Raw genomic sequence first — 13,083 nt, 5'->3', positions numbered from 1 at the left:
GCGCGGGGCCCAGCACTTCCACCGTTCCAATTGGACAACACTGGGCCCGGCCGAGCCATTCCACCCTCCCCATTGGACAGCGCGGGGCTCTGCCTTTCCATTGGATAACATGTACCTGCCTCCTTCCCATTGGATAGCACGGGTCAGTACACCCTTCCCATTGGGCGGCTGGAACACATCCGCCATTTCTATTGGTCGCACTGCACTCTTGCTCCTCCAATATGGTTTTCCGTTTGGACAGCGCGGACCTGTCTTTCCCATCCGCTTTCGCGCGGCTTTGTCAAATCGAGGCGGGCGTGTTGGCGACCGTTAAAGAGAAGAGGATAGGAGTCCGCAATAGAACTGCACATCATGAGTGAGGTTGATGCGACAGTTTTTCAGGGCGACTGGAGAAAAATGATAAACTCGTCAATTACAACGGCCTTGATGAAGGTTTCAGACCTTATGCGAACTTCCATACTGTATTGAGCTCATTGTCGAAGGCACTCGGCCCTTCTTGTTAATGTTGGCTTTCAGAAAGGGCAACTCAAGCTGGTATCCATTTTCCTGCCTTTTCCACAGAACCAAGACACCCTCAAGGTGTTTAGCCGCCGAGAGCCTCGTTTTTGGAACCAAGTTATTTTTGAGTTTGGAATCAAAACCAGAATTTGCTGGAAAAACTCAGCAAGTCTGTTCGCATCTGGGGAGAGAAAGTGGAATTAAAGTTCCAGGTCGAGTGACCCTCTTCAGAAGAACCCTTCCCAATTCTGAGTTTGGTCTTCTGAAATGAAAAAGGCGTCCCTATGAACGCCAGAAAGTGATAGAATTTTACAGGAAGGTTAAATGTATATGATTTATTCTGAAATTAGCATCTGAAAATGGAAGATATAAGGATATGAAAGTTAAATTGATGATCAAGGTTTGTGTAAGGGTTTGCTATTAGGACTCTCTTCAAAAGGGCTACAACATACTACAGCACTCCCAATCTGCAAAACAAAGAAGAAAAACACCTCTACAAAGTCTTTGCCAAGAACAGATGCCTAGCAGACAAACAATGCAATAAGGACATATCACAACCTAAAGCACTAACCACTCTACCTTATATAAAAAAAAGTCTCAGAACCAACAGCTAGACTCCTCTGACCATTCGGATTTATGACAGCATGTAAACCCACAGCCAAGCTCAGGCAACAACTCACCAGAACAAAAGACTGAATACCCATCATGTGCAAGACAAACGTGGTATACAAGATTCCATGCAGAGACTGCATGAAACATTAATATAGATCGAACAGGCAGACAACTAGTGATCTGCATTCATGTACATCAACCAGCCACTAAACGCCACAACCAGCTATCCTGACGATCTAGGAGAGAGTGAGGACTGCAGATGCTGGAGATCAGAGCTGAAAACGTGTTGCTGGAAAAGCGCAGTAGGTCAGGCAGCATCCAAGAAGCAGGAGAATCGACGTTTCGGGCATGAGCCCTTCTTCAAGATTCCTGAAGAAGGGCTCATGCCCAAAATGTCGATTCTCCTGCTCCTTGGATGTTGTCTGACCTGCTGCGCTTTTCCAGCAACACATTTTCATCCTGAGTATCTATACAAACAGACAACACAGACCACAAATTCAACTGGGACAATACAACAATAATAGGACAAGCCAAACAGAGGGCAGCCAGAGACTTCCTCGAAGCATAGCACTCATCCACGGACACCATCAACAAACTCAGTGACCTAGACCCAATATACTGACCACTGCAACAAATAAGGGGAACTGGCAACCAGAAGTAATAGGACCGAAACCACACAAATTCTAACCGACACAATACAGCAGCGCTTCACAGGAGGCTCCACAGCACAGAGGATGTCCCCTAGATAGGGGACAAAACATCTGCAATCCAAATTGCCAGCTCAGCAAACATACCCACAACTACTCAAATTGTAGATGGTGGATTGAGAAGATGCAGTGAAAGATTTGATTGTAGACAGGTAGTCATTGTGTGTGTCGCATAGGAGGCTACTAAACAAAGTAAGATTTCATGGTATTAGGCAAGGTACTGCTGTGATTAGAGAATTGCCTTCTGCCAGTCAGCCAGAGAGTGGGGATGAAGGGGTCTTTCTCAGGATGGCAGCTGGTGATCAGCTGAGTTCTGCAGGAGTCAGTGTTTGGACCACAACTATTCACATCGTGTATTAATAATCTGGATGAAGGAACTGAGGGCATTTTTGCTAAGTTTGCAGATACAAAAATAGGTGGAGGAACAGGTTGTGTTAAGGAGGCAGGGATGCTGCAAAACAACTTGAACAGGCTAGGAGATTGGGCAAAGAAGTGGCAGATGGAAGACAGTATAGGCAAGGCATTTTGGTACTAAGAATAGAGGCATAGATTATTTTCTAAACAGGAAAGGCTTTGCAAATCTAAAGCATGAAGGGACGTGGGAGACCTAGTTCAGGATTTTCTTCAAGTTAATATGTAGATTGTTGGCAGTCAGGAAGGCAAATACAATGTTAGCATTAATTTAATTAAGGGTGAGAATACAAGAGCAGGGATGTTCTGCTGATCCTGTATAAGGCTCTGGTCAAAAAACTGAAAGAACTGCGAACCGCCGAAATTGGAAACAAAAACGGAAATTGCCGGAAAAACTCAGGAGGTCCGGCAGCATCTGGGGAGAGAAAGCAGAGTTAACATTTTGGGTCCAGTGACTCTTATTCCAATCTGATGGTAGCTAGGAAAAGGTTAGTATTTATGCAGAAGAGGGAATGGATGGAGGGTTGGGGGCGGAGGAGTAAACAGGAGCTCGAGCTCAAAAAGACCGAAACACAGTTGGACAGACAAATGAGTGGATACAGGTCAGCCTGGCAGAATGAATATCTGCTAATGGGGACCTTCAGTTCTGCAGAAGGGTCACTGGACCAGAAACATTGACTGTACTTTCTCTTCACTGCTGCCAGACCTGCTGAGTTTTTCCAGCAATTTCTCATTTTGTTTAAGGCTCTGGTCACTCCACATTTGGGATATTGTGAGCAGTTTTAGGTCTTGTATCTAAATAATGATGTGCTGGCCTTGGAGGAGGTTTACAAGAATGATCTTGAGTGGTTGAGGACTCTGGATGTGTACTCAGAGGATGGGGGTGGGGGGTAGTCTATTGAAATTTACAGAATATGACTGGGTAGACTGATGTGGACAAGATGTTTCCACTGGTAGGAGAGACTAGGATCTGAGGGTACAGCCTCAGTGAAGAAATTACTTTTAGAACTGAGATGAGGATTTTTCTTTCCAGATAGAGGGTGGTGAATCTGTGAAACTCATTGTTGTAGAAAGCTATGGAGGCCAAGATGTTGAGTGGTTTTAAGATAGAGATAGATATGTTCTTGATTAAGAGGACCAAGGGTTATGGCAAGAGAATGGGGTTGGAAAACATGGCAGACATAAGAACGACAGAGCAGACTTAATAGGCCAAATGGCCTAATTCTGCTCTCCTTTCTTATAGTCTTTATGGATTTTTTTAAATGACAAAGTCTACATAGGATTATATTCCCAAAGGCACAAATACTCCAATTAACAGAAGTTGAAGATTGCATTAGATAAAACAAAGTGTATAAGAATGCTAAGAATAGTGACATTGAAGATTGGAAGCAATTTCTGGTCCAGGAAAGGAGGACCAAGAAACTTAAATGAAAGAAACAAATGAATGAAAGCTGGAAGAAGCTTTTATCAAAATGATAAAAGCAGAAGATTTGCTAACACAAATACAAGTAGTTCTTCTATGTGATGGTGCGTTCTTGTCCAACCCCGCATTATAGAAAAATTGCACTTTAGAAACAGCGCTTAAAGCGTTGGCAATGTAATTGTGTTGCAGCCAACACGTTTTAAAAGTTCACGCTTTAGAAAGTGTCTCCAAATTATCAATTGCGTTAGTGAATTTGCATTAATAAAACACGCATTATAGCAGAATGACCTGTATGGGTCCTTTTTGCAGGTGGGTGCAAACATTATAGCTGAGAACAGTGAAATGTCAGAGAAACATACTTTGCGTCGGTCTTTTCGAAGGAAGATATAGAAATGTTCCAGAAATACCATGTAACTGAGGAGTTCATAAAACAGAAGAACTGAAGCAATAGGTAAATGTAGTATTTGAAAATAAAAACTGGATTAAGGGTTGATGAATCTGGAGCAGATTAGATTTATCCAGAATGTTGAAGTGGCTATGAACACACTGATTGCATTTGTGATTTATTTCATAATTACAGATTCTGAAAAAAGTTTTTGGCGACTGGAAGTTACACGGGAAAACCTACTATATAAATGGATGAAAGACAATAAGGTGTTATTTGTGCTTATTTTAATATAATTGCATTTGCATGTTTTGAATTACAGATAGTTCTGAGATAACGTTTCGACAGTGCAATTTGGCTAGAATGTCACTGAAGAATTAAGGTATGGTATTTTGGAGAACACTTAGCTGTGTTGGCAACAGCACGATTTCATTGGGGATTGGTTTGCATGCTTTGTTCTAGACATGCGTGCTAAAATCTCCACACTGTTCTGCACATGTACAATATCGGTGCTGGTCTTCATGCCATTACGCACAGGTGAAGTTCGTGACATTCTGTGCATGCACCATGTCAGTGCTGAAGTCTCTGTGCCCATCCTGTGTATGTGATGTGTGCTCCCATCTGTGCTGTTCTGCACATGCACCAGTCACCTGCTGACAGAGTAGCTTTCTTAAATTTGTTTAAAATGTACTGTTAAATTTACTTTTGTTAATAAATATTTCAGCCTTCATTCAGGCTGTGCTATACTCTGTGATTTTTGAGCAGCTAAGTGAAATGATTTGCTGGTCTTCCCTTAACCCCACTTTTCCTATAGGCCCCATTATTTGTATTAAGCGAGGTTTTGCTAGAACACAACTAGAGTTATAGGAGAACTACCTATATCGGCCTACAGGTTTATCTGCAGGAGAGGGGTTTCATAATTAAAATTCAAGTGCAGCTGTAGGAAAGTATCCAGAAGGCTCAGGTTAACTAGGTTGGGATTTTACATCAGTTAAATTAAAACTTAAGAATATTGGAAGAAAGGATTCTCATCTAGTATGAATGCTTTACAAAGGGTGCTTTGATCCTAGACAAGGTATCTTTTGGGATTGGTGGGATTATCTGTTTCAGCATCTCAGTTGGTGTACAGTTATTCTATTTGATTATTTCTTTTGTGAAATAAACTTCTGCTTTATTGTTAAGAATGCAATGTTGCAGATTTGGTTTTGTGTATCAGGGAGAGACTATCTCACTAAAACAAACTGATCTATCAAATCAGCTTTGTTTAGCATCTAAAGTCCAGTAATCACATCAATTGGGATTGTGATAAGAAGGAAAATAAATAACGAGAGATCTGTCAGCTTGATAATAGTAGTAAGGAGCTGAAAATGTGTTGCTGGAAAAGCACAGGAGGTCAGGCAGCATCCAGGGAACAGGAGAATCGACGTTTCGGGCATAAGCCCTTCTTCTTTCCTTTCAGCTCTGATCTCCAGCATCTGCAGACCTCACTTTCTCTTCAATAGTGGTAAGGAAGAAATTAACATCCATTGTGAACAATATGAAGACTGAACATTTAGAAGGTAATTGCAAAATTGGACATGGTCAGCATGGATTCATTCAAGAGAAACCATGTTGAAAAACTTTGGGAGTTTTGAGGATGTATGGATAAAGGAGAATCAATGAATGTTGTATGGTTGGATTTTTAAAAAAAAAATCAGTTGGGGACATGGGCAGCGCTGGTTGGCTAACACTTAGTGCCCATCCCTAGTTGCCCTTGAAAGTGGTGATGAGCTGCTTTCTTGAAGTGATGTAGTGCAGATGCTGCAGATTGACCCACAATGCACTTGGAGGGAATTTCAGAAATCTGTACTAATGACAATGGAGGAATCTAGTATGTCATAATTGAATTGGCATGTTTTGAATTACAGGTAGTTCTGAGATAACACTTGTTTTGGCAGTGCAATTTGGCTAGAACGTTGCTGAAAAATTTGTTTCCCAGTCCTGATGATGACTGGCTTGGAGGGGAACAGCTGATTAGTACAAAGGTTATTATGGTATTACAAGGCGGCCAGCCACCACAACCTCCAGAAAGGGCAAGAACCCAAAAACAACTGCCCTATGCCAATACTGAATAAAGTGACTCTGATCCAAAATTTATAAGAGTACAAATGCCTATAGAATCTTAGACTAGTAAAATATAGTTTCTTATAGACACCTGGAAATAAATGATGATTCATTACAATATGAAGAGGCAGAATAATGAGTAAAAGTGAGGAGGAAAGTATTGCAAATGGTGTAGATTATGGAATGAAATTGTGTAAAACTTGACTTTTAAAAGCTACACACTTCTGAATTACTTAATGTGTGAATTTTATTCTTTGGCTAAACCAGCCCGTTTCAAATTCTTTAGAGACACATGGCAATAACTAACATTTGCTTAAACTAGAATTACAAAAAAGTTGCCGGTTTTAAAAACAATCCTGGGTTACATTTTTTTTAAATTCCAGAGGTATCGGTGTGATCATCAAGGTACAAAACTGCCAGGTACAGTACAGCTACATCAAAAGGCAATACTCTTCACCTTGTGAATTCAACACAAAAATTTGAACATCTAACAAAGCTACAGACAATATAAAAAAAACACATAACTTCATTTTGGTACAGACTGACCTACAGATTAATTAATCCCTGCAGGTATTTTTTAAGTACACAGTTGTAAGCAGTAGCACCAAAATTCTTGAGATAAGCCTGAGTGGAGAAAGACACTGTAAAATATTACAAATGGTTCCTGAAAATATTGAAGATTATGGCTAGTTACTCGAAGTCACCCATTCCCAGGGTTTAAAGTTCTCAGTTGCATAGGAATAAAATTTAGAAATATGCATGAAGCCGAGACACATTAGGACTGTAATGACTGTCTGTAGATCAGCTTCAAAAGTTCAAGAGTTCACAACATAAACTAAGCCTCTAAAAGAAACTTTATTACAGGAATCAAGATGCAGTTATTCCTTCCCATTCCACGAGGTACTGCACTTTGCCATCCAGAGTCACCCGACGAGCCAAGATTCGATACTTTTCACCACAGGCAAGTCTACCAGCAGCACCAAAATAGTTAGTAATAGATGATTTTAAATGATTCAGGTGCATGTCCTGATCATTGATGACTTCTGTATCAAGTCCTTCATACTGGCAATTATCTTTTTCATCATTATCATTTCCACTTTCTGATGTCTGGGCCTGAAAATTTCTAGGTGAAGTATGGCCTCTTCTTTTTTTCAAACGTTGCAATGTTAATGGCCAAGATCTAACAGTACGATTTTTTCTTCTTGGACCAGAAAGGCTAAATAAAAATAAAACGATAAAATGAGCTGAAATTTTCAAAAGAAACATTTACTTTAAAAGTAACATTTATAGGTCTAATTTCCAATACTGCTCACATCTCAAAAATATTAAGTTTTACTCAGCTTCACTGCACAGGTGCCACTATGAACAACCATGATCATCACATTGCTCCAACCAAAGTAACTAAGTCATAAATAGAAACATCCAATTTATAAATTTTTCCGTTTGTGGGATAGGAAGATGGAAGATAAAATGTTAAGTTCAATTTTCAACCTAACTGAAGTTATATTTTTGTTATGATCCCAGCTGGCTGTAGTACTGAACAATTTAGACATTCCTGAGTGTGTTTAAGCTTGATAGAACACATGTCTTGTGTTTTTCTTTTAACCATGAATCTATTACTGAATATATTCTCAAGGCTGTCAATGGCACTTTGAAAAATGAACAGTTTATTCCATAAAAGAAAAACGTCACACGATACAAAAACTTAAACATAGTCTCAGACATAAAGATTTACCTTTTTAACCCACAACTTACACTCAAAGCTCAGTAAATAGCCACCTGCTTTCACTTTAAAGTTTCTTATTCAGTTGGCACAAACATACAACCCTAAGTGGCTTATTTTCAGAAGATTTCTGCTATCAACTGTTGTTTCGTCAATGTCTGTTCTGGAGACCCTTAAACAAGCTAGCTCAGCTCATTTATTATGGAGTGTGTTCCTTAAACTCATCTTTTAAACTTCTGTTTCTGGACCTTTTACTGACTTTTAAGTCTCTCAAGACTTATTCACAATCTCACAATTGATACTGTGCAGGAGGCAGTCATTTGGCTTACACTTGTTCTATTACCTAGTGCCAATCTTCTGTGTTTTCCCCATGGCTCTGTGCACCATTTCTAAGAATGCCTCAATCGAATCTTCCTCCACTGCATTTCCAAGCAGTGCATTCCTTACCCTAAACACTCAGTATGAAAAAGTTTCTCACACATCGTCCTTGCTTTGTTTGCATATCACTAAGTCTATGCCTCCTCATTCTCTTTTTTCCTCTCTTTTACGAGTAGGAACAGCTTCTCCCCATCTCCATTCAGCCTACTTATGATTTTGAAACACTAAATCTCCTTTGTTTTCTTCACACCAAAGAGAACAGTCCCAACTTCCTCAATCTATCCTCGTAAACGAGATTTCTCATTCCAGGAACCATTCTTCAGATTAGATTAGGTTCCCTACAGTGTGGAAACAGGCCCTCCGGTCCAACAAGTCCATACCGACCCTCCAAAAAGTAACCCATCCAGACAATTTCCCTCTGACTATTGCACCTAACGCTATGGGCAATTTAGCATGGCCAACTCACCTGACCTGCACAGCTTTGGACTGTGGTTGGAAACCAGAGCACCCGGAGGAAACCCACGCAGATATGGGGAGAATGTGCAAACTCCACACAGACAGTGCCCACTAAGGCACTTAACTCGTCTTTTATTTAACCTGTTTTCCTAATCAGCCTGTTCAGAGATGTTACTACACACCCGAAGAACTGGTGGGACTTGAACCCCGGTCTCTTGATTCCGGAGGTAGGGACACTACCATTATACCATATTGTAAATCACTTCTGCACTTTGTTCAATGCATTCACATCTTTCCTATAATGTACACCCACAAGTGTATATTATACTCCAGCTGAGGTCTAGCAAGATTCTTGTAAAAGTTTAACATCACATCCTTGTTCTTATCTGTATGCCTCTATTAATATAGGTGAAAACACTCTGCCTCATTAATTGCTCTCTCCATCTGCCCTACTAAATTCAATAATCTGTTGGAATATCACCCTTTGCTCTTGCATCCATTTTAGAATTGTAGCCCCTATTTTCTGTTATCCTTCAATGTTCTTCTGCGAATACGAACTTATCAAAATCCTTCTGAAGTTCTGTCCTTTACAGTTTACAATTCTTTCAAGTTTAGTATCATCTTTAAATACTGAAATTATCCATAACACACCAAGATCCAGCTCATTAACATATATAAGGAAAAGCAAGAGTCCCCTGGGGAACACCAGTGCAAACCTTTCTCCAATTTGAAAACTATACATTAATCATTACTGTTGCCAATCATTCAGCCAATTTTGCATTGATGTTGCTACACACCCTTTTATACTATGACTAATAACTTTCAAGATCTGTTGTGTGGGCACTGTAATAAACCTTCTGAAAACCTATATATACCACACCAACTGCCTGACCCTCATCAACTCTGTTGCTTCCTCGAAAAACTGCAGCACAGTTACTCAACATGATCGCCCTTTTAGAAACCACAGAATACCTACAGTTTGGAAAAAAGCCATTTGGTCTATCTAGTTTGCACCAACCCTCCGAACAGCATCCCAGCCAGATGCAGTGCCCCCCGCAACCCTATCCCTGTAGCCCAACATTTACTATGGCTAATCCATCTACAGACAAGATGGACAATTTAGCATGGCCATTCCACCGAACCTGCACATCTTTGGACTGTGGAAGAAAACCTGCAGAAACCCAAACAGACACGGGGAGAAGGCGCAAACTCCACACAGTCACCTGAAGCTAGAATTGAACCAGAGTCCTTGGTGCTGTGAGGCAGCAATGCTAACGACTGAGTCACAGTACTGTCTCACTGGCATGCAATATTAACTCTTGCTAAGCGTTTTTCAATGTGATTATTAATTCTATCCTGACTAATTGTTTCTAGAAGTCTTCCCAACATTAAAATTACAATACTAGTCTCCCCAACACTAAAATTAAACCTACTAGTCTGTAATTGTTGGGATTATCCTTACAACCTTTCTTGAACAAGGCTAAAATGTTTGCCATTTTCCAGTCCACCTCACCCAAGTCCAAGGAAGCCAAAATAAAAAGTCATGGCCAGCACCCTGCAATTTCCACTCTCACCTCCTTCAGAATCCTTGGATGCATCTCATTTGGTCCTGACATTTTGTCAACTTAGAAGTGCCAACAATCTGACTTCTTCCCTATTAATTTTGAACTCTTTGTGAGACAATTTTCTCCTTTGTCACATTCAGTCAGACTGTTTTGGGGAGCGCTAAACTAACAGGGCTTCTCCTGCTACATATCTTTTTGTCTGACTGAAATTTGCATATTGCCTGACTGTCTGGATAACCGATGCCAACAAATCTCCAGACTTGGATCCCATTTTTCACCCTTTGGGGTCCAAGTCTGGAGATTTGTTGGCATCGGTTATCCAGACAGTCAGGCAATATGCAAATTTCAGTCAGACAAAAAGATATGTAGCAGGAGAAGCCCTGTTAGTTTAGCGTTCCCCAAAACAGTCTGACTGAATGTGACAAAGGAGAAAATTGTCTCACAAAGAGTTCAAAATTAATAGGGAAGAAGTCAGATTGTTGGCACTTCTAAGTTGACAAAATGTCAGGACCAAATGAGATGCATCCAAGGATTCTGAAGGAGGTGAGAGTGGAAATTGCAGGGTGCTGGCCATGACTTTTTATTTTGGCTTCCTTGGACTTGGGTGAGGTGGACTGGAAAATGGCAAACATTTGGGGTGAAAAAAAAAGGAAATGACATCACTACCCAAGGAAACCTAAGCACAAATAGAAAGCGAGCAATAACACCAGTGCTTCACTGGAGGCTCACTGACGTTACCTATTACGGTGACAAAATGTCTGAGAACGAACCTTCCAGCTCAGCGAGCAAACTTGCATCCAAAATCTCCAGACCACAGCACAAATTCAAGATGAAATTAAAAAGCATGTCTACCCTCCCCTCTCCCCCAAAGTACCAAAATGTAGAAAATTCACTACTTTTTAAATCTATTTTGCAAAGTTTCAGCCAGTTTATTTGTTCTTTACATTTTTGAAAACGTATACAAATCTAACTCTAGTAGCATCAATTTCAGCTTTTTACTTTCCTGAGTTTAATTGGATGTAACAACCAACTAGGGTGGAACCAATTTTACCTCTTTTGCAAACTTATTTTAAGGAGCTAAAGCTTTAAAGTTAGAGATGAGCAAGGAAGTAGAATGGAAAGGAATTGTGTTTGGATGCTTTTTGTTTTGTTTTTACACAGAGAATGGTTCATGTTTGGAATGAACTGCTAAAGGAAGTGATGGATACAGGTACAGTTACAACATTTAAAAGGCATTTGGATAAGTACATGAATAGGAAAGGTTCGGAGGGATATGGGTGAAATGCAGATAAGTGGGACTAGTTTAGTTTGGGAACACTGTCAACATGGACCAGTTGGACTGAAGGATCTGTTTCCATGCTGTATGACTCTTGGATCCCAAGCATAGTACCATCCAGGACAAAGCATGATTTGGAGACGCCAGTGTTGGATTCGGGTATACAAAGTTAAAAATCATACAATGCAAAAAGTTTATAGCAAAGGTTTACAGTATGATGTAACTGAAATTATATTTTGAAAAAGACCTGGATTGTTTAAGTCTCTTCTTTTAGAATGACCATGCTGGTTGGTCATTCTAAAAGATAAGAGACTTAAAAAATCCTAGTCTTTTTCAATATATAATTTCAAAGTTTGTGAGAATTATAATTTCAGTTACATCACACTGTAAACGTTTGCTATAAATTCTGTGTCTTATGATCTTATTCTTCACAACCACCTGATAAAGATGCAGCGCTCCAAAAGCTAGTGCTTCCAAATAAACCTGTGGGACTATAACCTGGTATTGAGAGATTTTTAACTCCGGACAAAGCAGCCTGCTTGACTGGCACCATATCCACAAACATCCACTCCTTCCACCACTTACACGGAGTAGAAGTACATAACCACCTGTTTTCTTTTCACATGCATGAGCTCGTTTCTGTACAATTTACTGGTTTTAATGTGTCAGTTTACTGGTTTTGACACGCAGTGGTTCTCCTCAGCTTTTAGTATTGGATGGCCCCGTACCAACTTATAGTTATTAAATTTAAATCTGTTGAACTCCTAAATGCAACTAGTTGCCATATACAAAACTAAACAGAATAGAGAAAGCATTATGTACTGGGAGTGATGGAAGGACTTTTCAGTATGAAACTTTTGTCGGTAGTTAAGTACATTACATAGATAAATTAAATTTCTTTAATTTAAACCCCATATTATATTCTCCCCATGTCTCAACGATGCTTACCCTGATACATGGACTGCGTAGTGGCCCTCCAAGTAACTAATCTGTACCGGTGCAGCAAGACACTAATTTTCCAGTGAGTGCATCACAACTAATTTCGATGTGATCACTAATTTCAATGTGATTTTTAAAGAATCTTCACATTTAACCTCAAACTTCTTTTAAATTGAAAGGGGGTCTCTAATTAATTCTAGTTTTATGCGAATGCAACTGCTTCTTGACAATGTCACCTTTTATTTAAGAATGCAATATCTCTAAGCTACACAACATTTTCATTTCAGATTTATATGAGTACCTGGAAAGACATGCTTGATTAGGGACAGCCAGCACGGATTTGAGAGGGGTAGGTCTTGCCTTACAAGTCTGATTGAATTCTTTGAGGAGGTGACCAAGCATGTGGATGAGGGTAGAGCAGTGGATGTAGTATACATGGATTTTAGTAAGGCATTTGATAAGGTTCCCCATGATTGGTTTATGCAGAAAGTCAGGAGGCATGGGATAGAGGGAAATTTGGCCGATTGGATAGAAAACTGGCTAACCAGTCGAAGTCAGAGAGTGGTGGTAGATGGTAAATATTCAGCCTGGAGCCCAGTTACAAGCG

At 40.0% G+C, this 13,083-nt stretch overlaps 1 protein-coding gene across 2 annotated transcripts in view; it reads right to left on the bottom strand.

The window, feature by feature from the left end:
* Positions 1–6,368: 6,368 nt before the first annotated feature.
* mtf2 (metal response element binding transcription factor 2) overlaps positions 6,369–13,083 on the bottom strand; it is a 53,518-nt gene continuing 46,803 nt past the window's right edge. For both annotated transcript variants that reach the window (XM_043698813.1, XM_043698812.1), the window contains exon 15: positions 6,369–7,355. In XM_043698813.1, coding sequence (XP_043554748.1) covers positions 7,007–7,355 — 349 coding nt within the window. In that variant the 3' untranslated portion in view covers positions 6,369–7,006. The remainder of the gene's footprint in view (positions 7,356–13,083) is intronic.

Source organism: Chiloscyllium plagiosum, chromosome 11, assembly GCF_004010195.1.
Source record: "Chiloscyllium plagiosum isolate BGI_BamShark_2017 chromosome 11, ASM401019v2, whole genome shotgun sequence".
Classification (NCBI taxonomy): Eukaryota; Metazoa; Chordata; class Chondrichthyes; order Orectolobiformes; family Hemiscylliidae; genus Chiloscyllium; species Chiloscyllium plagiosum.
The sequence above is the reverse complement of the archived record's forward strand: the minus strand, read 5'-3'. Positions and strand labels throughout refer to the sequence as shown.